Source organism: Ovis canadensis, chromosome 2 (assembly GCF_042477335.2).
Source record: "Ovis canadensis isolate MfBH-ARS-UI-01 breed Bighorn chromosome 2, ARS-UI_OviCan_v2, whole genome shotgun sequence".
Lineage (NCBI taxonomy): Eukaryota > Metazoa > Chordata > Mammalia > Artiodactyla > Bovidae > Ovis > Ovis canadensis.
In genome coordinates this window covers 30,892,088-30,918,714 of record NC_091246.1, presented here as the reverse complement: position 1 = coordinate 30,918,714, position 26,627 = coordinate 30,892,088, and the positions used below count along the sequence as shown (strand labels likewise).

Genomic DNA, 26,627 nt, shown 5'->3' with positions numbered 1-26,627 from the left:
GGCTCCCTGGTCCCTGTGGAATTCCATCTCCTGCACTGACCCTTCCCTCTTGCATCTGTGTGGGGAGACGCACGTCATTGGGGGCCACTTTCATGATTGTGTTGCCATCAGGATTAGCTGGATTAGGGGCCCGATGCATAAGGACCCCCTGGTGCTGTGAGGAAGTTTCATCACTAGGTCAGCATGGTGTGAACTATATTCTGTCACCACCACCACTCCCTACAGCCACCAACTGAAAAGTGGGGCTTCGGGGAGGTGGCAGAAAAAATGCTTCCAGGGCAAAACTGCCTCAACTCCTCTTAGCAATAAAGTCCCTTGTGGTACATTTCAAAGGACATGAACTACTGAAGACTGTCTCCTTTTTAAAATAAGAAACCTACCCGATTCTTTTCCTATCCATAAAGAATTTCGTGGGTCTCCCAGTGGCAGTAGGTGGAATGTCACTGAGCATAGCTACCAAGACAGCATTTCTTCCAGCCCTTTGCTAAAACCAGTCAAGCAGCCTGAGAAGAGAGAGTGTTGTAACCTTACTATGCTCAAGGTGAACAAACACCTCCATGGTGGTCAATTCTCATTCTTCTAGAGATGCTTGCACTAGCTCTCCCAGGGAGGAGGGGAGGCTTCCCCATTTAATCTGAAGGAAAACACCATGGACACAAGTAGTGGATGGAATCGGGGTGGGGCAAGCCAGGGGAAACAAGAGGATGGGGGACGAAACCAAGAGCACAACTCTTAAACTCCTTTTAAAAACTTTCACCGACAGAAAAGTTTTCTTCCCGTGAAATCATTTGGCCCATTCACCTACCCAAACCTCCCATCCTGGCCGCCACCACTCCTGTGGACCCTGCATGAAGTAAATACAATTTGTAGAGAAAGTAATGGGATTTCTGCAAGTGTGTGTGAGTGTGTGCGTGTGTTTTATAGAACAGTGCTTCTTGCACAGAACCAGGCTGTTCCATCAAAGCCGTATCTGTTATATTTCTGTCTTTCTCTTCTGTTTGGTGTATTCACCAACAAGAGAAAAGGAGGTAAGCTTTGGCGGCCCTGACCTGCAGCTGGAACACAATACTTTCGCACAGCCCTGCCGACCCCTGACATAAATTTTACACCGCAGCTGGCATTTACACACTCAGCATTACCATATGTATAGCTGCTCGGTGCTAATTATGCTAATCACCTGTCTAACTCGCTGCTGCGAAAAATGGTTGTATTTAGCAGTCCAGTGCCTACCAATGCAGCTTACTGTGTGGCTGAAATGTACATTCAGACGGCCCTGAATGGCAAGATTTTTCCACGTTGCTGGCTACATTCAGGCCTCAGAAAAATTTATTCAAGTCAACTGGTTTCGGTCCGCAACAAAAAAGTTACGAGAAAAAAGTGAGTGTGTTCTTGCCCTAACATTCTGGATCTGCTTGCAAGCAAAATGATAAATCAATTGGTGTGGGAAACAAAAAGGGAGAGAGATTTCTTTTGGAAGCCATGTGAAACTGTAGCCTATTTAAAAAAAAAAAAGAAAAAAAAAAGGGTCATCCTATCCCTCAAATCTCTAGAAAGAGCAGTTAATAGATATTTAGCCCTAATCCCAATTCTCTCAAATTGCAAGCTTTGTTTGCAATTAAGCAAGGTATTAAACATGTGCAGCTCTTTTCTGGATCATGTGTGGATTAAAATGATGGTATCATTTTTTTTAATTTATTACAACACTGAATGATTCTCAAGGGGGAAAATCAGGTAAGAGGAAGAATATCTTAAAAGTAGTTTGGGAAAATTCTTATTTTATCTTTCAAAAAGTTTCTATTTAAAAAGATACTGTGTGATACTTATATCTATTTTGTGAGATTTTCTGGTTTCTCCACTGCAGGAGCAAAGGAAATCAAGGGAGGGAATGGGGGTGGGGAAGATGGGAGAATTCAGAGAAAGAAACAAGAAAAAAAGTGGTTGGGAAGGGAGGAGGGAGGAGGGCAGGAGAGAGTCAAAAAGCCTACATTTTCCTTAATCTCAAAGTTCCTCTTTTTATCATGTTTCTTAAAGCAATTTTCTCAGATCATTCTACAGAACGGATTTATTAAACCAAGGTAATATTATCATAGGTAGTTTCAATAATTCCCAAGCTGAAAGTCCAAGCTGAAACCCCATTTCCTCCTAACTCACAAAACACTTTCCTATTAGTTTTTAAAAACCCTGAGTCTAATCACTGTAAGCACTGCTTAGTATTTGATTATTTGGGTGTGCAGATCTGTCTAGCCATTCCAATTTCCTTGAACTGCCCACAGCACATAAGATACATTCTACTGAAGGGATGGCCCGAAGTGCTTGCTTTCTCACCTCCAAATGATCATAAACAGTAAATTCTTTACTTAAATTTAGAAATTGGGAGCAAACTGGAAGGTCATTCATTTTGCAGTGTAACCTGGGTTACCCCACCCCCACCCCGGCTACAAAAGACCAGAACAGTCTTGTGATAAATCTTAGATTTACACACAGAAGGTGTACCAACCAGCATAAAGAGATTGTGAAAGAAGCTGGCTTTTCCTTGCAGCAGATAATAAGGGTAAGGCTCATAGTAGCTTGAGGATGTTGCTATGAAGACAATAGCTTTCTTCCTATCAGCTCACCCCACCATTCTGTTCAATTTTATATAAATTTATCTGACTCAATGAAGCAACATTATCCAAGCCACATCTTTCTCTCCTTGGCATCCCAATTCAAGTTGCTTTTCCTTACTAGTCCAACGTATTAACTCATCTAGGTTTTTTGTAGTTTCAAGTCTTGACTATGCAGCTAAAAATACAAATGATGGGATCACTACTGTGCTCACTGTAGAAGGCTTACCCCTCTCAGTCTCTCGCTCTTCTTAAACAGGAGGTGGACCACCCTGTCTCATGGCACAGAGGAGTGTTTACATTGCAGTACTTGACTGTGTAATACATCTGGCATTTTTGGGCAGGATTCCTGAGCTAGGGGCCAGAAGCCCTTAAGCAATGATTTAAAAGGAAAAAAAAAATCATGCACATTGACTTAACAAAGCCCACGTCCAGCTCCTTTTGTTTACTTTCATATATGCTTCATCAATAACTGAAGACTATCTTGGTTGCTAAATTGCGGAAGTCTACTGTTTTTCATTTACTTTAACTATAATAGATAAAGCTTGTGCTGCAGTATGGAGGCTTGCTTCTCACTAGCCTTGCCTCCATAGCTGGTGGTGTTTTGGGACTCACATGCAGTGTGGATCATTTGGGCCTACTCACACCTGGGTTTCTGGATTAGAAATAAGGCCCTGCCTCCACATTATAAATCTCTCCAACAACAAACTTGTCACTCATTAGCAGGTACCTGACTGCCCACCAACGAGTTTCCTTAATACATGACAGCTGTTTTTCCAACTACGCTCTAAGCCCCCAGTACAACAAAATGGTCACAGTCTTGAAGGGACTGAGGACAGGAGGCATCTTTCTGTAAACAGAACTCTTAAAACTCTCAACAGTCAAGCAGTTCCTCAATGGCAGCATTCTGCTGTTTTGAAAGGCTAGTTATTTCTGTCAAACTTAAAGACATATGGAGAAAAACTGAGATATTGTAGTGAAGGAAATAACAACCCTATATCCAATTAAGAGGAAAAAAAATCTAAGAAGTATTACCATAAAGCTCCTAAATGTAGAGTTTAGAAGCAAAGAGTAATAAAAATGCGTATACTTTGGTGACCCTGATGATGACTGTGTATTCGAGGTAGGTTTCCACCAAGGAAATCCCAAGGAGCTTCCTCTTTCTGGGCTGCCAGAAATGCCTTCATGAGCAGAGTTGTCTGCATTCCGGGATGTCAACTGAGATTTCTCATGAGGACAGACCATCTAATGCTGTGGCATCAGTCAAAATTTGGATGTGGAAACCTGTCCTCTTCCACCTCTATCCAGGCTACATGCTACCTTTGGTTCTGATGAGAGTTCCACCCGGGGAACACACCTGGGCTGGAATGTCATGGTGTGTGTTTCACTTACCATCTCAGAAATACTATGGGGCCCAATTCTTCACATTCATATGGCACATTAAGCACAGGGGACTAGGACTTGTTTCATAGTCCACACATCAGTGGGCTCTAAGTGAAAGTGAAGTCGCTCAGTCGTGCCTGACTCCTTGCAACCCCATGGATAGCAGCCTGCACCAAGCTCCTCTGTGCAGTGGACTCTAAAGTTACCTCAAAAGCTCATTGAAATGCCATGACTCTTCAATAGGAGAAACACGTCTACTGATAAGACCCCATCAAAGAAACAGTCTTGAAACCAACCCTCATACAACCTAAGACCCCTAAAGATACAGATGGCAGTTCTGCATCTAGCATCTCCCACAGCTGATTTGAAACAATACACTTCCTAATTCCTTCCTGTCAGTTCGTGATTAACCAGATTTACTACCATTTCAGATTTCACACTAGTAATTCCAGAGAGCCACTAGGATTGGATTCGGGCAGTTTATGAATAGGTGGGAAGACGGACAGGTGGGAGGGAGAGAGTAGAGAGGAGGGGAGAAGAGCAAAGATACAGGTGACGGAGGAGGGAGGAAGCAGAACGGAGAAAAGGTTCTGGGGACCAATGAGCAGCAAAGCAAACAACAGTATTTTAATAATAGAATCATTCGAGTATGGCAATTATTTAGGTAAGTCTCACATAGCTACAATTCTCTCAACCTTTTTTTTCAATATAGTGTCAAAATAGTGCTGGAAAATAGTATATTTTTACAAAATGGTTTCTATAAAATCTGGTCTCCTCTCAAAAACTATTTCCATACTTGTTTTAAAAGCCAAAAAAAAAAAAAAAAGTTTAAAATAAAACACTCCCCTCTTCTCAACCAGTGGAATAGATTACTCTTCAGGAGTTAAATCTGGGCAGATTCAGTCCTACTGGTGTGAACAAAGTAGGGGGGCAGCCATATAAACAGTCCCTTCCACTGCTTAACTGTGACCACCCCCCCCCCAAATAAGAGAAGGAGGGCAGACAAGTTACAGCTCAGCCCGAGTGGACAGAGCTGCAGGGGTCACGGGGAGGTCAGCTTTGAAGGAGAAATCCCAATGAAATATAAACATGGCATTGTGGAAACCAGACAAATCTCCCATAGCTTGTCCAGCCAGCGTTAATCTCGCCATCAGCTGTGGAGCATAATCCAAACAAACTGATCTGGCGGTTCATACATCTGGAAGCTGTCATCTTCTGGAACCTCCAAGCAGCGTTCCACATATCTGAAACACTCCATCGCCCAGCGTGACCTCTAAACTTGTCAGAGGGTCAAGAGTGGCAGGCACCAAAGAGATATAAGGATTTAGAGGGTCAGCTGCCATAGGAAGATGGCATCTGAGGCAATCTGTTATTTTTAAAGCACTTATTGTTGGGCATTTATTTTTTGATCGTTTTTCTCCAGATCTGAATGATATGCCACAATTGTTTCCACCTGCATGTATGTGCCCACTGTTAGAATCAATCAATAACTATCTAAAACACATAGTCTTCATTTTAAAAGTGCCTAGGGGACCAAGGAGCAGAAAGGAGCTGTTGCCTTTTTCTTTTTCTCCTTTGTGAAATGCCAAAACCCCCAAACTGACAGCCCCAGAAACCAGAAACTTGGCTGATAACCTTGGCAGTAACAGCAGAGCCTGTGCACCGCTTGCCTGGCAGACGGGCTTCAGTCCCTCGTTGTTTCTTTGGTTCTGCTGCACAAGAGCACCTGGCGAAAAGCAGTGTGTGACAGGAACATCTGGAGAATGGTATCATCAAGAGCCCATGTACTATGTGGGCTTCCGAAAGGAGCTGTTATTGCTGTATGAGCAAAGTCCAGTGGTATCTTTTGTTGCTTTTTGTAAAGTCACATTCATGCTAAAAACCTTCAGTCTACTGTGTTGGAAATCCAGTGAGGTCTATCTGCAAAATTAAGTTACCCAAAGGAAAAGGGAAAAAAAAGTATCCGAATATAACACTTCTCCCTTCTTCTATGGCCTATCCCCACCTGTTCTCAAGTTTTCATGATGTTTTTACTTGCTACTTAATATAATTCTAAGGATAATCAAAAATTTAAACTATTTGCGTGAAAAAAGTTAGATACCTGGGTCAGTAAATATGGGGATAGGGAGGGAGAGTTATCTTAAAGCTTTTGCATTTATGGCTGCAACAAAAGCCTTCCAATCTGCAATCTATTACCTATTATCTAAACCACTGGTTCTCAACTGGGGCAATTTTGCAACCCCCACCCCCACATTTGACAATGAATAGAAACACAATTAGCACATCCAGGAGAGTGCTACCAGCATCTAGTGGGTAAAATCCAAGGATACTATTAAACATACTACAGTGCACAGGACAGCTCCCACAACAGAGAATCATCCAGCCCCAAATGTCAACAGTGACAAACCTTGTTCTAAACTGAAAAGGTGAAGCTCCATTATCTCCTCTAACTGCCTAAGTTAAGAGCCAAAAACAGCCAAGAACACTGAAGGTTTATGCTGGCAACTACAAACTCTAGAGCACTTAGAAATATCAAGCAAGCATTAAAAAAAAAAAAAAAAAAAAGTCCATTTGCCTTAAAAAAAAAAAAAACACACACAAAAAAAACAAGTTATAACTTGTGTCCTCCTCTTTTGATACTGGCCTCCAGAGATGTTAATAACCAAACACAAGACAATGTGGATTCATTTCAAGGCTGTTATCTTTTGCAGTAAAGGAGGCAATGTTTAGAGAAAAAACCAAAAAGCTCAAAAAGATAAATGAATGTTCTGTCACTGGAGAATCATGACAACAAACTCATGTCTCAGAGAGGGTTGGAGTGGAGGGGTAGATACTAAGTGAGGCAGAAGGATAGAAGCGCTAAGCAAAAATGAAAAACCAACAGAGAAATGGGCAAGATTAAAAAGAAAGCATTTTCCTTCTATGAGATCCAGGGGAAGCTCTCTGGTACCAGGGAGGGAGCTGGAGGCCAAATACACTAGTGTAAACCTTGAGGCAGGCAAAGAATGGCTAAAGGGAGATCTGGCAAGTCCCCGCTGACACCACCTGCCAAACACCCTGCACACATCAGAGACCTTCCTGCTACACAGCTGGACCTTCCAAGACTCAAGGTGTCCCACCTCAAACCTGAGGTCCAACCAAAGGTAAGCACTGGGAGTTCTCCCAGAGACCACACCCCTGTCCTCTGAGCCTTCGCCCATGCTGTTCCTTTGACCTGGAATGCCCCAGCACCAGCGCTGCCCCTAACTGACCCTGACTCAGGCCCCCTTCCTCAGGGCTGTCCCACAAGGTGCCCCTGCTATCCTGCCACTGGTCTGTGTATCTGCTGAGTGGAAGTCCCCTGAGGACAGGGACGATGGTCTTTCACTAACATCACTCTGGAGCTTCAGGCAGTACCTGACACAGAGCAGTCACTGAGAACACGTGCTGAATGAGTATTTTTAAGTAACACTCTCTCCCTGACTGTGCTGCCACTGGCTGGTGTTACTGAAACATTCCACATATTATTTCACCCACCCTCAGGACTCCATTCACAAGCAATCTAGATTTGAAATTTTTTTACTTGCAAATACTATAACCTTAAGACCCAAGCTAGCACCTAATATAGATTGACAGTTTCTTAAAAAGCAATCATTGTATGAACATTGTAACTACAGAATCAAAGAATTCTTATCACCAATGCCATAAAAAACATCTTCCTTATCTAGATTATATTGGCTGCACATTGTGGCCAATGTATTCAAACCATCTTTATAAAGCCATGTTTCCTCAGCATGTTAAACAAAGCATGAAAGCCAAATCAAAGATACAGCCTATCAAGTGGATTCCTTTAATTTGCTGACTATATTAAAAAGATAACATTATTTTGGCAGATATGAGGATACTTGTAGTAAGTCTATGTGTATACACAGATATAAAGGCAAATGAAGATATTAATACATTATCTATAAATCAATCTTATCTAGATATGAATGTACCTGTGTACAGATGTATAGTTGCTTTTGCATATATGCATGTTAATTTTTATCAACAGAAGAAATAACATTTTCCAAATTGTTCCTCAGCACTCTCTCTCCTTGAAATCTCTTATGCTTACCTTTCTTCTGTTGCTTTTTAACTAAGAAAATATGCAACCTCCATTCACTTGATTTCTTTAGTGTAGCAAGCACCCTTGTTCATGTCCAGAATATCTGCAGTCTCTATTAAGAAATGACTATCTAACAGACTTCTTTGCTGATAGTGATGAAGAATGTACCTAAGACACTAAAGTGCAAATTAACCTACATTCCAAGTTACTTCTCATTTTACTAAAGTTTAGGATAGCAGAGAATTCTTACTCTGAAAAGCAAATAATTCCATTATTTGCTGTTGATATAAACACTAAGCTCACTATGTCACAAACAAGACTTCCTCATTGTTACCTCTACTTTGAATTTAAATTAAAATTATAAAATGGTATGGTGGCTTCCTTGGTTGGGTTTAGTTATATTTCTGAAACTGTTACTTCTTCTACAGGGGAAGAATTGAGTATGGAATGAAGGAATGGCAAATCAAGGTCATGGCAACAGGAGACCAGGCTGACTTAAGTCACCAGTAGGCATGGTGGACATGGAGACACAGAGGATCCATAATTTCTCACTTATAAAATAGGACAATAATTCAATCATCTAGTAAAAAAAAAATGTTACAAAGGCTACCAGGTTATAAAAATAAAGATAATAGATAGCTACTCTATTGAGTGGTAAGGCATGTGATAATAGAAATGGTAAGGGTAGTTGTTTAACAAGTGATAGTATGGAGTATATGGCCAAAGAATCAGTGAGCCACACTGAAAGTGCTAAAACAGAATGGGAAGGAAAATAGCTCAGAGGTCCAAAGTAGGCACAATGAGTCTTATCTCAGGTGTGTCATTCCCTAGCACTCTATCACTAAGCTAGAGCCCCAGCATGTTTCTCCTCCCAGGACTTGAAATGAGTTATGTAATGCACAAACATAGTTACTTCTAAAGGGAGAAGACAGTGGCAACCCACTCCAGTACTCTTGCTTGGAAAATCCCATGGATGGAGGAGCCTGGTGGGCTGCAGTCCATGGGATCACTAAGAGTCGGATGCAACTGAGTGACTTCACTTTCACTTTTCTCTTTCATGCATTGGAGAAGGAAATGGCAACCCACTCCAGTGTTCTTGCCTGGAGAATCCCAGGGACCGGGGTAACCCTAGTGGGCTGCCGTCTATGGGGTCACACAGAGTCGGACAGGACTGAAGCAACTTAGCAGTTACTTCTAAAAATATTTATACAATGTTATACAATTAAGTGGGGGACTCTGATGCTGGGAAGGAGAAGGGGACGACAGAGGATGAGATGGGTGGATGGCATCATGGACTCAATGAACGTGTGAGTGAACTCCGGGAGATGGTGATGGACAGGGAGGCCTGGCGCGCTTCAATTCATGGGGTCGCAATGAGTTGGACACGACTGAGCGACTGAACTGAACTGAACTCCCTGGTGGCTCAAATGGTAAAGAATCTGCCTGCAGTGCAGGAGACCTGGGTTTGATCCTGGGTTGGGAAGATGCCCTGGAGAAGGGAGTGGCTCCCCACTCCAGTATTCTTGCCTGGAGAATTCCATGGACAGAGGAGCCTGGGGGGCTACAGTCCATGAGGCCACAAAGAGTTGGACACGACTGAGCTGGACTAACACACACTCACACAAATAAGTTAACGTTGTCTATCAACTTATTAAAAATCTACTGGCAAGTCTTGCTCAAAACAACAAGATATGGTCTTTTGTCATCATCATCGACACTCAACAAATTTGTTGGTCCAAGTAGCAGAGAGAAATTTACTCATCTCTTGCTCTGCCCTAGAACCTGGGGTAGCTCCCCACAGTCTAGCCAATCACATCATTTCTGAATGGTCCAGGGTCCCAGTGAGCTACTGCACCCTATCCCTGCCACACAGGGGGCCTCCACTGCTGCTGTCCACTCAGCTTGGGCCTTTGTTTGACCCCTTTTCTGAGCTTCTGCTTAGAACTCCCTCCCTCCTCTGCTCTAGGTTGCCCTAATTTGCCTCACCACCGCCATGGAAGGTTTTTTCTTTTGCCATTTAACTTTCAAATTTAATGCAAGTCCGACATTCAACTCTAACAGTTTTAAGTGTGTGAATTTGTGCACAGGGAGTGTGTCTCACATCTTCAGTGTCCCTTTCAGTGCCCAGCACTGTGCTAGGACCATTACAGATGCACAGTAAACTTGCTGTTAAGACATTATATGTGCTTAATAAAACCCTTCTTTTATCTACTAATGACAATGAGGCGCTGAGTTGAGGTAAATTACCCCATGGATTCAATCCAAAGAAAACTGTTGTATTAATTACCAAGCTACTTAAGGCAAGAATGTTTTCTGGTCTTAATTATTTGGACTATTATTTTAATTGTCACTTCTCAACTAAAGACTTCACCATATGCTTGCAAAACACTGAAAGCTGAATCTTCACAAACAAAGCAAGATTTAATATTCTCCAAGGCTAGGTCTCCAAGAGTATTCTGAAGAGGGATCAATTATGCAATCATGCATGTACTCTTAGGCTTCCAAATTTTGTCTTAGATATCACTAGGAATGCCTCAGATATTCCGGTTTGAAGTATCTACATAATTACCTCAACCCATCTCTCCCATCTGATTATAAGAGATTCCCTAGGTAGCGTTCAGGAGTTAAATGTTTCCAAACACCAACAAAGTTACTTTCCAAAAGGAAACTAACAAATAAACAAAAACCTCAGAAAATAAAAACAACCCCCCTCCCCCCCCCACCCCCCCCCACCCCAAACCCCTGAATCAAACAGATTTACAAAAAGAATGTAAAATGTTTCCGTCAGCGGTGGCGGCGTATGTCTCTGTCTATGTGTGATCTATTCTAAATGTACAACCACTTGGAAAAAAAAAAGACTTCAAGAACCCCCAAATTGAGAAATGTGGATAAAAGACTGGCAGAACCTTTGGAGAGCTCCCATGGCCCCTCCCTCCAAACCCGCGCTCTTAAAACACATTTTTTTAAAATTCTCTCAGCCTGCAAAACACTGCCTTCTCCCAGAATAATTCCATTTTAAAAGCCCCCACCCGCGAGGAAACATTAATCTACTTTGCAAACAAGCGTTCCACTCTGTGCTTTACTGTTTTTTTTTTTCAACTCCTTTTCCCCCACCCCCCCCCCCCTTTTTTTTGTACCTTGAGACAAATGTTTTTTTTCCCCAAGAGTTGAAAGCTGTCCAAAAACAGGACCACACACGCCGCCGCCTCCGCAGGCCCGCGTTGCTCCTGCCCCCCGCCCTCCGCGCGCCGGCCGCGGCCGCCGGGGGCGCGCACACTCCCTCCAGCCAGAGGGGTGGCCTCTCTCTGCCCCCACCCTCTTTTCTCTTTGGACGCCGTGGGTGGGGGTGGGGGAGGGAAGGAAGCTGAGGACACGAGCAGGGAGCGCAGACGCCTTCCTCTGGCCGCGGCTGGGCGCGCGGCGGAGGCGAGCGGCGCTGGCGGCTGGACCTGGGGGCCCCCTCGGCCGAGCGGAGTGGTCTGTCCCGCGGAGGGGGCCCCCCGTGCGCCCCCGCCGGCCCGCCCTCGCCACTCTCTCCCACAACACCTCGCACAGCGCAGCTCCCGGAGTAGATTACAGCGCGGCCTTTGTCGGACGGGCCTGGCTCCTGGCCAGGCGCCCAAACAATAAACAATTCCCCCTGGTGCGGGCAGGGGGTTTTCGCTCTTCACAGAAAGGATCTAGGTGTATGCTGGCAAATATCTTTATCAATTGGAAGGAAGAGAAGGGGGCCCGGGTTGGGGGGACGAGAGGGCGCCGCGGCGGGCGCGGAGTTTCTTACCTTCCACCCACAGCTCCTCCACGTTGGTCTCGAGATTAGCTGCCTTTAATCCCACAGCGAAGGCCCCAAATATGAGGAGGCCTACAACCAAGAACTTGCCGCAGTTTTTTTGAATGTAACAACCCAGTTTAAATAAGAGTCTTTGAAACTTCGCTCTCAGCCACAGCGGCGCTTTCCGGCCAGTAGCTTTCCCCTGAGGATGAAGCAGAAGGGAGGAGTGAGCGCCCGGGAGTCGCGGGCCGCGCGTCCACGCCCGCTTGCGCGCACCCGTCCGGCATCCCGCGACGGCATGGGGGGGGGGGGGGGTGCCCTGCGGGCTGGAACCCAGGTCGGCCAGAGGAAACGCGAGCGGCGTGGGTGGGGAGGGGGGGCTAGTCATAAATCAAAGTCAGGCTGCAGCGTGGGAGCTGCACCTCGGCCACAGCAGGGGCGCCCCCACGCGCAGCCTGCGTAGCATCCCCGAGTGACTTTAAGGTCTGGGAAGAGGGACTGCGGGAACAAGAGGAAGCCGAGGCAGTGAGGAGAGACTCTATTCAATACAGGAAATATTCACACCGGTCCGGGAAGGGAGGGGCTGCGTAATCCCTGCGATGGAGCCCATTTAAGAACAAGCAAACCACTGCACCCTTGCCCGCAAGTTCTGCCCCAGCCTTCACCCTTCTCGGGGTGCTCCGCCGAGGGCAGGGACTGGATACAAGAGCGCTTTGGGAACAATGTATGGCGGGCTCCCCCATTCTGATTCCCCCGCCCGACTTGGTAGTAAATTGGGATCCACGTGGTGAGCGTGGGCGCCGGAGCTCACTCGCGATGCATTTCCATGGCGTTGGGAGACGCCGTGTGAGCTGAATTAGGAAATGGGGCAGCCATCTGCAACTTACGACAATATTTGTGATCGGAAGAGGGCAGCCACATGGATCTTTCCCTCCTCTCCCTTCCCTTCTGGTTAAACGCGAAAAGCAGCCGAGTGCTCAGGGAAGAGCCCAGGCCGACGCAGTCGGGGGTCCTGGGTGGGTGCTGGCTGTTCTCGGCGGCGGCGTTTCCCCGGCGCTGGCCGCAGCCCCGGCGGGCCCCTGTCTGGGTGCTTGCCTTCCCCAGATTCCACACATTTCAGCGAACCTCGTAAACACAATGAACCCGGCCGCTCCGCAGACCCGCATCGCGAATTTAAGGTGGCAATTTGTTTACAACTTCCCTTTCCCCGCACACTGAGAAGAAGTGGCTCAAAAATTGGAAAAGAAGAGGGGAGATGCCCTCTTCCGAGGATAATTTTTAAGGGAGCAGAGATTTCATGCTCAACAAAAGCAAAACCGGCTGCCAAAAAAGGAAACCACCTTTATTTCGGCTCCCTCCTCCCCCTCTCCTCTCTCCGCCTCTCTCCACTCCGCCTCCCCCTCCAAGATGTTAAGAAATGTGGCAGTATTACAGGGGTTCAGGCTGCAAATAGGGGCAGGGGCGCAGGAGGAGGGGGCTTAGGGGCATCGGGCAGTGCCGCGCTGCGGCGGCTCTTGAGGTGGTCCACTGTGGACCGCTTTCCAGTGCTCCGGAAAAGGCACGCTGGGGAGGGCTCGTACGTACACACACACACACACACACACACACACACACACACACACACACACACACACACACACACACACACACACACACACACACACACACACACACACACACACACACACACACACACACAATCTCCACCCCCTGCAGACCTCCGACAGCCCTTTCCTCGCTGGGGAGGGCTCGTACGTACACACACACACACACACACACACACACACACACACACACACACACACACACACACACAATCTCCACCCCCTGCAGACCTCCGACAGCCCTTTCCTCCCAGGACCGGAGGGAGGGTTTGAATTTTTCAATCCCCACTTGTCTTTTTCCCCCCTTGGGGGTGTGTGTGTGTGTGTGTGTGTGTGTGTGTGTGTGTGTGGCGGGGACGATTCCAAAGAGGAAGAGGAGGGAAGAGAGAGTGGGAGGAGAGGAGAGACTGAAATGCACCTTGGAAATCTGCTCCAGAGCGAAGGCGGCGTCGCAGTAGCTGGGCCGGTGCAGATAGTCCCAGTCCGGCACGGCATTGCGGCGCAGTCCCCCGGTCCGCCTGCGCCTCCCGCCACCGGCCGGCCGGCCCGGGGCCCCGCTGCAGCTGCCGCCGCCGCCGCGGTTCTGGAGCTCGGCGGCGTTACCAGCCGAGGCCATGTTGCCGCCGCCGCCGCGGGAACCGAGGCTTCCCGGGCGGCCCGGCGCGCTGCTGCCGCCGCTGCGGGCTCCCGGCGCGCCCTGGCGCTCGGCTAGCGAGGACGCTGCTGGCCGCCGGCTGTTCGGGCTGGGGCTCCGGTTGACAGACCTGCTGCTGCCGCTGCTGCTGCTCACACAGCGGGCGCTGCTGCCGCTGCGGCCGCGGCCGCTGCCGGAGAGTCAGACCCTGCGCCTTCCATTGCCACATTGCGCGGGGGTCCCGAGGTCTCTGCGGCTGCTGCTGCCCACATCCAGTTCTCCGGAGGGCGAGAGCCGGCGCGTGGAGCCAGCCTGTCCTTCGGTCGCTCGCGCGGCGCTCCTGGCTGTCCCCAACTCCCCCTACCGCCTCCCGCCCCGCGCCGCGACCCCTTCACTGCAGAAAGCGCCAGCAAATCCCCGCCGCTCCCGCCGGCCTCGCTGACTCTCTCGGCGTCTCACGGGTAGCCCGAGCGGCCGCGGAGGGTAAAGGCAGAGCCGCCGCCGCGGGGTTCGTGGGCGGCCGGCGGGTCTCAGCGCTGTCGGGCCGGGGCAGCCGCCGCCGCCGCTGCAGTTGCGGCGGTTGTTGCTGGCGGTGGCGGCTCCTGAAGCTGCTGCTCGGGCTGCTCGGGCTGCTTGCGCTCTGGCTGCTGGCTTCTCGGTGGCTGCTTGGTCCCGGACTCTGCTTTCTTGTGCTCCTCGCTGACCCGCTGGACCATTCTGCCCCAGTGCAGCGCGCCTCTCTCGCTCCCGGGACCTGGGGACTCCGCTCTGTGTGTGTGCAGCGGGCAGCGGCCGCAGCAGCTCCTTGATTCAATAGATGAGATGGAAGAAGAAAAAAAAGAACTCTCTCCATTTGGAGAAAGAGGAGGAGGAGGGGAGGGGGTGGAGGGGGAGAGAGCGAGCGAAAGAGAAAAAGGCTGGAGCTCCCGCCCCCGGGGCTGTCAGATGGCTTGGGTTTCTGCAACGCGATTGGCTCGCGGAGGGCAGAAATTACTCAGCAAACATGACTATTATTAGCTGCTTAGCAACAGCTCACCAAAGTAGAGAGACCACCCAGGTAGGCAACCCCAGTGTGTGCATCCCGGGCTTCGGGGGGAGCCTCCGAGAGCGCCAACCTTCTCGCATGCAATACTTCCATTAAGGAATGCTCCCCCTCCCTTTCTTTCTTATTCCTTTTCTTTTCAACAGTGTCTTCTTTTTGTAAGATGCTTTGCTCGTGCGCGCGCGCGCGCGCGCGCACACACACACACACACACACACACACATACACGAGTATTTGCCTCGCGATAGACACGGGGGGAAATGTAATATTTTTTAAAGCGCTTAAACAATTTCAGAAATTTCTTCAAAGAAAACCCTTTCAGAGGCACCTTGGCCTCAAGCTGCAGCAAATACTGGGAGGTCCAGCTTGAATTCCCAGGCCTGCACCAATAATGACAGGGTGGTGGATAGTGCGCCAGTGTGTGCCAGATTTTTTTTTTTCCCCTTCTCTCTTTTCTTTTATAACCAAAGAGAAGACTTGGGCTCTCGCAGGGAACAACGCCTCGCATTAAGATAAACAAAATGGAAAGTTAAAGAGGAGAGTAAGGACGTTGGGAAAAGCCACCTTTTCTTAAAATTCGCTCCCCCCTCTCCGTTTTCCCTCTCTAAACCCCACAGCAGCACAGTCCAGGTTTGGAGTCAGTGTTTTATAAACGTGGAATCCAGACACAGAAGCAGTCTCGTGAAGGCAGAGGCGTTTTTATTTGAATCTTTAATGCGACGTTTGTAGAGAAGAAACAACAGAATCCTTTTAACAACCGGAGAAACAGAAATGTTTTCTTTAGAAAGAGAGAAAAGCTTTCTTATTTTGGATTCATTTGGACCCTCCTCCCTTTTCATTAACTACAAGTCCCTGTTTATTTAAAATCTTTTAAACCTTTCCTCCCAAACTGGTACGCATCCTGTTATATTTAATAGTAGCGTGACATAAAGAATAAAGGCTTTGATGCAGGATTCATTTGAAACAAATTGTGCGCCGATTGCGAGGACTTGTCCGGACACTGCAGCCAGTGTCACGGAGACATCAGGGGGATTCGTTTCCCGTTGGGGCAGAAAACCTGCGAGTCGGAGGTGGATCCTGGGGTCAGAGACAAATTAAACTGCCTACACGGCTCCGATTTTTATTAAAAAAATTTTTTTTGGAGAGTTTTTTTCTTTTGCAAGTTAAGTTCCTCCCCGAGATAGAGACCAGACCCACAAACTCTCTATTCTGTCTCATTTTAGTATTTGGTTCCCCTCACCGCCACTTTTTTTCTTTTTTAAAAACAGTATTGAACTGCAGAGGCACTCCCTGCAGCAAGTAGCCGACTGAAGCCGTGAAATAGGGCTGTGTGGCTTTAAGATGCACACGGTGTGTGTTCATTGAAAAAAAAACACACACACAGAAAGAAAAGGAAAGGAAAGGAAAGAAAGAAACCCAGATGGAGGGAAAGGGGGAGGAGCAGGGTAGAAGGCGGAGCCCACGCTACCACGTGACCTAAGGCCCAGTCGGCGCGCGCTCCAAGGGCCCGGAGGCCTATTGCGCGCGCGCGTGTCCGAGCGCGCCGAGCTCCGGACTCCCCCACTCCTGCGCAACCCTGGTCAAGCAGGTAGGGAACTGGATGCGCTAGGCTAGCGCCAGGCGGGCTCCAAGTCTCCAGCGCTGGCTCCTGGGAGCCCAAGGGAGGCGCACGCCCCACCGGCGCGGACGGACGTGCCGGACGCGCCGTAGTACATTCCTGAAGGCGGTCCGGCCCCCTTACGTCGTCCAATGCCTGCGCGGCCTCCTCGTGGTCGGCCAATAGCTTATCGGTCGGGTCCTTTCCCATTCAGTGGCCCCGTCCCGAAAGGAACTGCTACCCGGCGCGCCGGCCACCCGGACGGCCCACGCGGCTCCCGCAGGGGGCCAGTCGGCCAGCCCTCCCAGCCGCCTTACTTCCTCTTCAGCGGCTCCCCCCTCCTTCCTTCTTTCAATCTCCCCTTTCCTTTCTCCTTCCTCTTTCACCCTCCCTTTTTTTCTCCCCCTTCTCTCCGCTTCCTACCGGCCTCACCACCTTCCCTCTAGCCTTTTCTCCTTCCTGGTTTCACTGGGAGGCCCTGCCCTCTGATTCCCAAACTGGCGAAACGCGTGCAGTACCCTGGGCTGGATGGGTCGTCCTGCAGAATAAAGAGACAAAGACAGTAGAAGTGTCTGAGGTGGTGTTCACGAGATCGGGAGGAGGACCTGAGTACCCGACCAGCGCGTAAATTCAAAACTTAAAACTCCGAAGGAGCACGTGATTTTGTGAGCGGCTCTAGGAAGGGTTGCGAAAATTCAGAAAAGACAAGCAGCGTGCATTTCAAATGACAGTACGTTAATAAATAAGATCGCAGGAATATTGGGCTCGACTGAGAGCAAGCTTAATCTTTGAGCAGTATCCTGGTATTTACTATGTTTGGTAAATAGCATATCGGGACACGTGATATATTATTTTGTTTTTTTTTCACTGAATGGTTCTACTGACGTTTCAAGTCAAACCGTTTTGTGCGTGCCGCTGGAAATTAATTTTTAAAGGTTTTGGGGGTGGTACCCCTAAAAAGACACGTCAGTCTTATATATGAGGCTTGCTGTGTGGCAAAGGTAACCATGTAGCTATAGGCAGGGCTATGTTTTTCTTTACGAAATTCTATACAATGTTTCAGACCAAAACATTAGTTTTTCCTTTATTGCAATTTCAGTATAGATTATGGAATTCTAAAATGAAATGATAAGCTATGCACACACAACAATTTCCTATTACTCCCCGCGCAGCTACCTGTACACCATTTCGATGACAAAACCTCTTTCACTCGGGCTCATTTCCCTGGGTTTGACTTAATTCCTAAACTGATCTCTGGGGTTTTCAGCTCCCTTAGCCCCCTCACCCGCTGTTTGATAGGTTAACTTTTCAGTATCTCAGACAATAGTCTCGGCCTGTAAATTCTACCATGGGTTCCAGGACGGCAATCCCCAGCCTGGGCTCTAACAAGCGCTATCTTAATCTCCCCACCCCCAGTGGCCGCTTCCCCTGTGGTCTGCTTTTTTCATACACGGAGATGAATTACTTTGAGGATCTAATTGGCCTTGTTTCTGTAACGTTTTAAGAAAGGAAGAGGAGCCAGTGTAAAAGCCTGCTCGACTTGGGTGGTCAGGGCTGAGGCTGCCCCCAATTTGCCTCATTGCTGATGCATGTGAGTTCGACATTCCCAGCGATAATGTTGTTCCTAATCAATCTGCCCTTATTTACATTTGTAAGCATTGTCGGCTTTAATATGCATGCCCTGTGCAGGGCACCGCTGCGCCACACCGGGTTTGTTAACTTCAACCAGGATTCTCCAGACCTGAGAGGAGGCTGACAGGAGCCAGGGCTGCAAAGGTGTCTGCTGGGAAAAATCTCTTTAGTGCCCTTTCTGCACTGAACAAGTGAGACGCTTGGTGCCTTTTCAACCAGCAGGAGTTGCTGGCCCTCTTTCTTGAGTGTCCCATTTTCCCTTTCCAAGTAAAGTCCATCTCAATGCATCAATTGTCATTTTGGTCTCTCTGTCATGATCCAAGACTTCATTGAAATTTGTAGTTTTCAAAACACATTCTTTCGACTCTTAAAATATGATTCCTTTATATCTTTTCTCTACTCCAATATTCAAATAACCATGGTCACACCACACACATCTCAAAAATGACATCTGATTATCCCAATGATGACACTGAAATAAAACATCTGCCCTTTGTGTTTGGACATTCCAGTGATAAGAAACTGTGGGAGCTGCACTTGGTGGAGTAATGAGAAACCAGGCTGGAACTTGACTTTTCATTGGTTTCTCAGATCCAACTAATTAGGTCTTTAAAATCTAATGTAATTTAGCTAATATCTGCAGAGTACAAATGAATGAAGGAGTAGATGTATTCTAGTAATTTGACCTTTGGGCCATGTTATAATTTTATCTACTGAGCTTAGTACTCTTTTCCACAAATGCAAAGAATTGCAAACATTACATTAAGTCCCACAAGTATTCCTGTGGAGAGGCTGCGGTGGGGAGAGAATTGGGGATTTAAAGTGATATTCTATTTGTGGATAGAGAGCCCAGGGCACTGGATGTGCGTGAAGGGCCAGAACCTGAGCAGTTGAAAGCAGGTACCTTGGATAAGAGTTGACTCAATTCAAGCCATTTTTTGGCTCCTTAAGAGTGCCTTATTATTTCTTCATTGGCAGCTTTTATATTTGCTTAAAGGTGATGGTAAAAAATGAGTCTAAAAGGGGGAGGGAAAAAACCAATTCAGCAGCCCCAGAATGTAACCCCCTTAAGAATGACTCCCCTCCCCTTCTCCCTTCAACCTTCTATTTCCTCCCGTATTTCCCCCTCCCCAGAACTGGAGGAAAGGGAACAGCTCTAGCCAACTTGTCAAAATAATGCTGCTAATTACCCCTGATCTCCTTTAATGGGAAGCTGCTCCCAATTCTACAAAGGAGTAAATGAGGGGTCTACAGCACAAACCCAGGAGCACTGGCTTTTTTTTGTGTGTGTACTTGCAGTGAGCTTGGTGGGGGGTGACGGGGGGTGGGGGGGTTGGTGGTAGAGGTAGAAGGAGATGTCCGGAGAAGGTCCCGGAATTCTTCACGTTTATTACTCCAGATACACATACTAATTTGGAAAAGGGACTTAGACTTTCTGTGGTGCCAAAGCGATTGGTATTCTCTTGCTAGGAATGTCACTAACTGCAGAGAAAATGCTCAGTCTACAATGAACTTGAAAGAAAACATCATTGACCCTTATATTTATTTCTTCCCTTGTCTATGTATCTTCTTAGCCACATTACTTTAAGAGACAGAGATGTATTCTGGAAAGACCCAAACTTTTAACATTCTTCTGTCCATCTCCTTGTCTCTATCTCCTCATCTAATATATCCATATCAAACTCTGCATTTGGCAGAAGGCACACCATTCATTTCAGTGATCTCTGCCATCGGGTCTTGCATGAAAAAGAAGCTGAGCAACATGATCCCTTTGACCCACTGCTGGAGCAACAAATTTATTAGAGATATAGGCATGAGAAATGAAAGGGAAGTAAAACAATTCCAGCTTATTGTGTGTCTTTCTTTCATACTGCTAATCCGGTTTACACATCACGCCTACACGTCTCAATAGGGCTTTATACACTGTGGCAGAGGCGGGAGAAAATAAAAGGTGTGTGTGTGAGAGAGAGAGAAAGGACAAAATAGGGAAGACAGATATTTTAATCTATTCAATCTATATTGATTTGCCTCATTAGTTTTTCTATCTGTAGAAAATTGAAGATGATTTTTTAAGTCATTTTTTCACAAAATAATTCCAAATGGTGCTAATTCCTACTCAAATAGCTTGTTACTTTATGACTAGGTCATAACCAGAAATTAGATATACTTCTCAGTGAGTTTGAAATGAAGCTAATACCCCAAATTGAGAATGGGCCCATGGGTGTCTACCTTGATTCAACATGTTAAAAGAAAAAGGTCTTAGACTCAAACACGAAAGGCTGTGAAACACAGCCTTGTGGAAGGAAGCTGGGTGACAACTGGAACACACACAAACTCACAACTGAAAGCCCTTGTTTTACAACATGGGTACACAATGCACCTGAGGCAACAATTTATACCACCCAGAAATAATAAGTTACAGTAACAAAGGGTGACACCAAAAGGCATTGTCTTTCTTTGTAGAGGCAATTAATTGCATGTTGAACTACTGGAGCCAAAAAAAAAAAAAAACCCGAACACACAAAATGCTGGAAAAGGACTGTTGTAGGAGTTCAAGACCTCAATATCAAAGTATTAAAAACTTGGAACCACCCATAGTGGGTTTTTATTATTACCTCCTGTTCTTTCATATGGTTCCTCCCTAGAGAGGAAGGAAGGCTAGAAAGGAAAGAAGATAGTCTTTTCTCCCATGTCTATGAAAACAGAGGTCTCTAGGTGTCTTCCATAGACAACAATCCATATGGTTCTTCTTAGGTGATGGAAATCGGGATCTGAAAATTTGGAGTTTATTGCTCATCCACCAAGAGGAGTCATGTTTAGCAGGAACTTAAATAGCTGAAGACACAGTATATGTCACCTCCGAGGTACAGTCTCTGGAGGTCTTGTGGTCCCATGGTTGGCACCAGGTCTACATGGGTTTGGATCAGCCTGGCCCACCTCAAGGATCCCCCTCAGGCCCTACTTGGCCATCTCAGCACCGGGCTAGCCGCCCACCTCTTTAATGGTTGGCAGGCACCAGAATGCCCAGTTCCATGCGTGCAAGAGTCAACACATACCTCTCCTACCCGTGGCCCCTTCCTGAACCCAGGAAAGCCCCTTTGGCCCTTATTCCCACCAACGGCGACCGGGAGAAGGATGTTTGCGCTTCGAGTTTTGATAAGGTACCTCTCTCCTAGCCCTGGGTGTCCCACTCAGAGTCCCGGCCCAGGTGCCGAGAACACTGGGTAGGGGTGCGAGAGCGTACGCCCAGCCCCTCGGGCAGACCTCCCCGAGCTCCCGGGAGACTAGAGAACTCGCCCGGGTGCGCGCGCTCCCGGCCCGCACCCTCCCCCCGGCGCTGTCACTTCGCACCAGCCCTGCATCCCCAGCGCTGTGCCTCCGCTGGCAGTCAGTAGCCACCACCAGGCTGATGAGCGGAAGCCAAGGTGGCGACCCTTTCAAGCGTGAAAATGGGATCCCAGGCGACCCCCTCCGTGAGAATTCCCCTCGGAGCCGTTCCCCGGCCGGGCCCGCCGCAGACAGCCCCCTCCCCGCCCCGCGGGGCCGGCCTCGGGGGGCGGGGGCCCGGAGCGTGCGAGCGAGCGAGCGAGCTTGGAGGCGCGGGCCGGCGCCCCTGTGCCCCGCCGGCGCAGCCCACCCAGCCCCGCGGCCCCGGCGCGCCGCCCGCCCCGCCCGCCCGCCGGTCCCCGCAATCCCGGGTTCCCGGGGCGCACGCCGCGCGAGGGCGAGGTGGCGGCGGCGGCCGAGCCGGCTGCACTCACCATAGCCGGCCGTCAAGCCCTGCCCGGAGCGCGGGTGCCGATGGCGCGGACGCTGCGCTTGGATTTCACATCAATTCCTTTTCCCCCCCGGGCCCCCCTTTCCTGGTCCTCTGCTCCTCCGTCTTCTTCCCGTCTTCCCTCGTCTCCCCCTAGTCTTGTCGCCGCGGATCTCTTTGTCTTCCCTGTCGTCGTCTTTTTCTTCGTCTTCGTCTTCTCCTCCTCCTCCTCCGTCTTTACAAAAGGAACGGAAAGTGTAAAAACCCCGGCGCGCTGGGCCGCCGGAGGCTTTCGGCGGAGTGCGGCGCGGACTCACAATTACAAGCCTGTTTCTATTAAGCAGTTCCATGGCCCTCGGCGTGGGTGGTCTGCCGCGCCATAGGCAGGACCTGTCAGGGTCACGTGACAGATCCGAAAACTTTACCCCTTTACAATAAACTCAAGGAAAGCAAAGTAAACTCGAGGAACGTGCTATCAGCACAGCCCTCCTGGGTAAACAGGCGCTCCCCTCCCCGCCTTCCTGGGAGGCGCCCCGCCGAGCGAGCTCCTTCGAGCCCCTGCCGCCCCTCCCCGCCCCCTGCGGCTCTGTCTGCGGGGGGCCGCCGGGCGGGGGGTCTCCGCTCAACATCTCGCCTTCCGCACCTAGTGCTCCCCAACCCCACACACGTTATTTGCTAACAAATAGCCACTTGCCCAAACCCCCGAGTGGGCGGTGCCGGGGGGAGCAGGGAAGCTCACTTTAGCATCCCCGGCGCTCCGGGAAATGAGGGGTGCCCAGAGCGCTGCAGAGGAACACCACTTTCCTGTCTTTAGTTCTCAAAGCCCTTTCCCGCTCGCATTCCCACGGAAGCCTCGAGAAGCTGGGAGCATTCTGGTTGACAGGCCCACAGGCTGACAGGGAGGCCGAGAGCCAGAGAAGCCGCGCAGATAACAAGAGTCTCCCCGGGGAAATGTTCAGTGTACTAAGATGTATGTGGATTCGTGCAGCTTCTGTCGCAGGTCCCTGGGAAGCTGCTACTTCTGGAGTAAGACTAAAGTGGAATCCCTTGGAAACCAAGATTGGTAGCTGGCTGAGGAATCACTAATTGATATTTGCTCTTTTCCCTTCCAATTACTGTGGTTTTTGGGGTATGCCACCCAAACGCTCCCACCCACGCTGCCTTCCCAAACGAGGCCAGCTTGGGTGATTGGGCTAGACGGAAGTGCTGTGGCTCTCAGCCTCTTACCCTAAATGGAAAGTCCTATTCAGGAGAGACTCTGCTGCAATGTTTAATCTACTCAAACCTGCAGGGTAAACTGTTTCACGTTCAGACCGCTGAAAGGTGCTATTTTAAATGTACCCCGTTTTGAATAAAGATGAATTACAGATACAGGGGGAAGGGGTAACATACTGAAACGATCGGGAGTTACCTAGCTGGTCTTCAAGAAAAGCCTGCCTTTTCTTACCTCATTCTGGGCTGACAGTGTGATTAGGGGTGGGTGGGTGTGTACACGTTCTCATTAAAACAAAACAATACCTGAAAGTCACAATGGGGCTTCTCAGTGGCACTAGTGGTAAAGAACCCCACTGTCAATGCATGAGACGCAAGAGACAGGGGTTCAATCCCTGGGTGAGGAAGATCCCCTGGAGTAGGAAATGGCAACCCATTCCAGTATTCTTGCCTGGAAAATTCCATGGTCAGAGGAGCCTGCTGGGCTGCAGTCTATGGGTCACAGAGTCAGACAGGACTGGGCACATGTGGTGTCCTCCCCCTCCCCCCCTCACCCACACAAGAGTCACAAGTCATCTCCTTACCCCAAAGATGATATACCATTCTTTAACAGGGTCATTTGAGTTTACAGGGTGTTTGTGTTTAAAATACATTAAGTAATTAAACATTGGAATACTGGGCAGCCCTGTGGATTAAGCTGGTCCAAAAAATGGTTATCATTTCATACCAGTTGACTTTAGTATAAAATGGTCAAATGGATATTAGCTGAACATGGGTTCTGTGTTATAATGATTGGGAAAACAAACCCACCAACATTTCCCTCTGAAAGACTACCTTTCAGTGTCATATCAAAGGATTCTGTTCATACCCTATTATAAACCTGGGTTGGGGAGAGTGGGTGGGGACAAGGAAGAAGAAGATATAAGTACATCTACAAGTAGAGTGATCTAGCTTATGAAAGAGGAAAGGGAATAAGAAAAAGAGGAAACAGCTTAGCGAACAACTTTTAAATGGTCCATAATATAAAGTTGTTAGGTAAGCTAGTTTTGCAGGGAAATTCCAGCAGAATTGTGGAGTTTGCCTTTCCCAGTTCAAATGAAGACTCTGGCGCAAGCACATTTGGCTACCTGCTCCATAAGTATGGCCAAGGCGGATAATGAGGGGTGGACCCAGGTTTGGTGGGGTCTCAGGTGTATGCAGTTTGGTAAGGGGAGACAGCTTCTTCAGGAAGTCCAAATTACAAACAAAATCAAGTACAGGACCATGAAGGGGAACTGTGGGAGAAGGGGCCCTGAAGCTTCATGAGCCTGCTGTCAAGTTACCCCTTTATAATACAGAACGGAGAGGTTAGACAGAGCTGCCCAGATTTCGTGGTCTCGCCTCCACTAGTTAAGGCTGAAGGTCTTAACATCATAGTTCAGTCAAATGCTTTATAGTTGGGAGCAAAGATGAGCTTGGTTTGAATGTGAACTGTTGAAGTTGGGCAGTGGTGGTTTAGTGAATCAGGGAGATAGAACCTTTGGTGTCAGAACTTGAAAGGTCAGGAAGGAGAGGAGACCACAGTGGAAATGCTCTCCCTCAATAGCAGCTTGTCCTTCCTTTCCTTCTTCGGAAATCAGGTTTTGAAAATTTTCTCAGTACTAGGCCCTCTCTTCTCTTCACTCCTAGATGTTAGAAACGTTAAATCATCAATTCTGAGACGTGTTCTCCGGGATCCAGAGCCCCATACATTGGTACCTTCTGGCATTTCTCTGAGACTCTCTGCCAGGGTAGGTGGGCTCTTTCTCATCAAGCAGCTGCCTCCACCATTCTAAAGTTGTTTGTGTTTCATCCCTTCCTACAAAGCCAGCTTCACTGCTGCCTTGTCTGATAACCCTCTTCGCATGGAGGTGTCAATGACTGTCAAGGCTTCCAGACAGCAGAGCTCAATTGTAGCCTGCCCAATCTGATAAGCCAGTTGGCATCAAGATGTTAGTGGCTGATGAGGCCACTAGACAATACATTTGTAAGTTAACTTGGACTTTAAGAGCATGCCCAGAGGAATAAGTTGCCAAGTTGGAAATTTCAGGGCATTAAGGCAGGACCAGTTGGAGACATGTGGGGCATCTGAGGACAGAATAATGGAGGAACCTTTTGAAATAGGTCTGAAAACAGACCACATGGGCATGATCAAATTTGTTGATGGGCAAGGTCACTCCTGGCAGTTTATCTCTGAATATCTGCTGCTACTTGAGATACAGTTGTTACCCTTGTCACACATAAACACAGACACAGGCACATGCATGCACACACATTCTGCTTTCTATGCTCCCCTCTTTCTGGTTCCACTAAATGTGGGTGCCTCAGCACTTTTACTCATCCCCTCCCTGACTGCAACCTCCAGCAACTAGAGGGTTTCAAATGAATAACTGAGGGTTCAGGAGAAACATGTGTCCACATTTGAGAACGTCTCCATCTCAGGATGAATGCTACTCTCACTCTGTCAGTCACCCTTGGTGTGGTCATTCTTTAATACTGGATCAGACAGACCAAGCTTTCATAAAAAGTAACTTTGCCCAATGTAGAGATTTCCATTCTAAAATGACTACCCTCTCTTCCTGTCAGGAGGATACCTACCCCAAGACAAACCAACTTACAGAATTGGGGCTTTGAGGACTGAAGGGTAAGAAGTATTTAAGGTGGTTGGTTGGAATTAGTTGGTTGGAATGAACAATTGAATTATAGTGGTAATTGCAATCCTGAAACAGAAAAAGAAGAATTTTTTAAACAACAATGAGAAAGTAAAACAGGATTGCAGAGCAGAAAAACCTGCAAAAACAGCTTGGAAACAAAATGGGTGTAATGAGACCTGGAGTGTCATAAACAAGCTTTGTTTGAGTGTGATCTGTTGGAGTCATAAACCAAAGACTTTTAAGGGCCACCATTACGAAATACAGAGACACATGAAGTTGTAGTATTCAAAGGTAGGACAATAACCTCAGGAGGAAAAGGAGCAGTGAAAAGAGATACCTGTGGAACCTCCTACCTCAAAAAACGAAACTGATCCAAGTTGTTTACTCTTGCAATTGATATACATGTAGAACTTTCTGTGATCAGAGGACTCCCTCTATGGAGACCTTCAGGGGTAGCCTTGCCCATGCAGAATGTGGTAAGAAATGAAATGCCAAAGAAGATTTTTAAACTATGGGAGGCAAGTGTGCCCAGGCTGGCTGGTGGTGATGGTGATGGTGTCAGTTCAGAGCCAGGGGAAACGACTTATTGCAATCAAGCAGGTCAGAAGAATTATCAAAAGGTTCCAATTGTA

The 26,627-nt window shown here is 48.0% G+C and overlaps 1 protein-coding gene and 1 long non-coding RNA gene across 4 annotated transcripts in view; one reads left to right on the top strand and one right to left on the bottom strand.

The window, feature by feature from the left end:
* PTCH1 (patched 1) overlaps positions 1-14,917 on the bottom strand; it is a 62,466-nt gene extending 47,549 nt beyond the window's left edge. For 2 of the 3 annotated variants that reach the window (XM_069573897.1, XM_069573898.1), the window contains exons 1-2: positions 13,868-14,917; positions 11,855-12,047 (exon numbers count right to left, since the gene is read on the bottom strand). In XM_069573897.1, coding sequence (XP_069429998.1) covers positions 11,855-12,047; positions 13,868-14,065 — 391 coding nt within the window. In that variant the 5' untranslated portion in view covers positions 14,066-14,917. Of the gene's footprint in view, positions 1-11,854; positions 12,048-12,732; positions 12,982-13,867 lie in introns of those variants that run through there. The other variant, XM_069573899.1, reaches the window with a different exon arrangement.
* A 1,688-nt stretch (positions 14,918-16,605) lies between these two features.
* LOC138432559 (uncharacterized) overlaps positions 16,606-26,627 on the top strand; it is a 78,541-nt gene continuing 68,519 nt past the window's right edge. Inside the window, exon 1 of the long non-coding RNA XR_011253898.1 lies at positions 16,606-16,713. This is a non-coding gene — a long non-coding RNA (uncharacterized lncRNA). The remainder of the gene's footprint in view (positions 16,714-26,627) is intronic.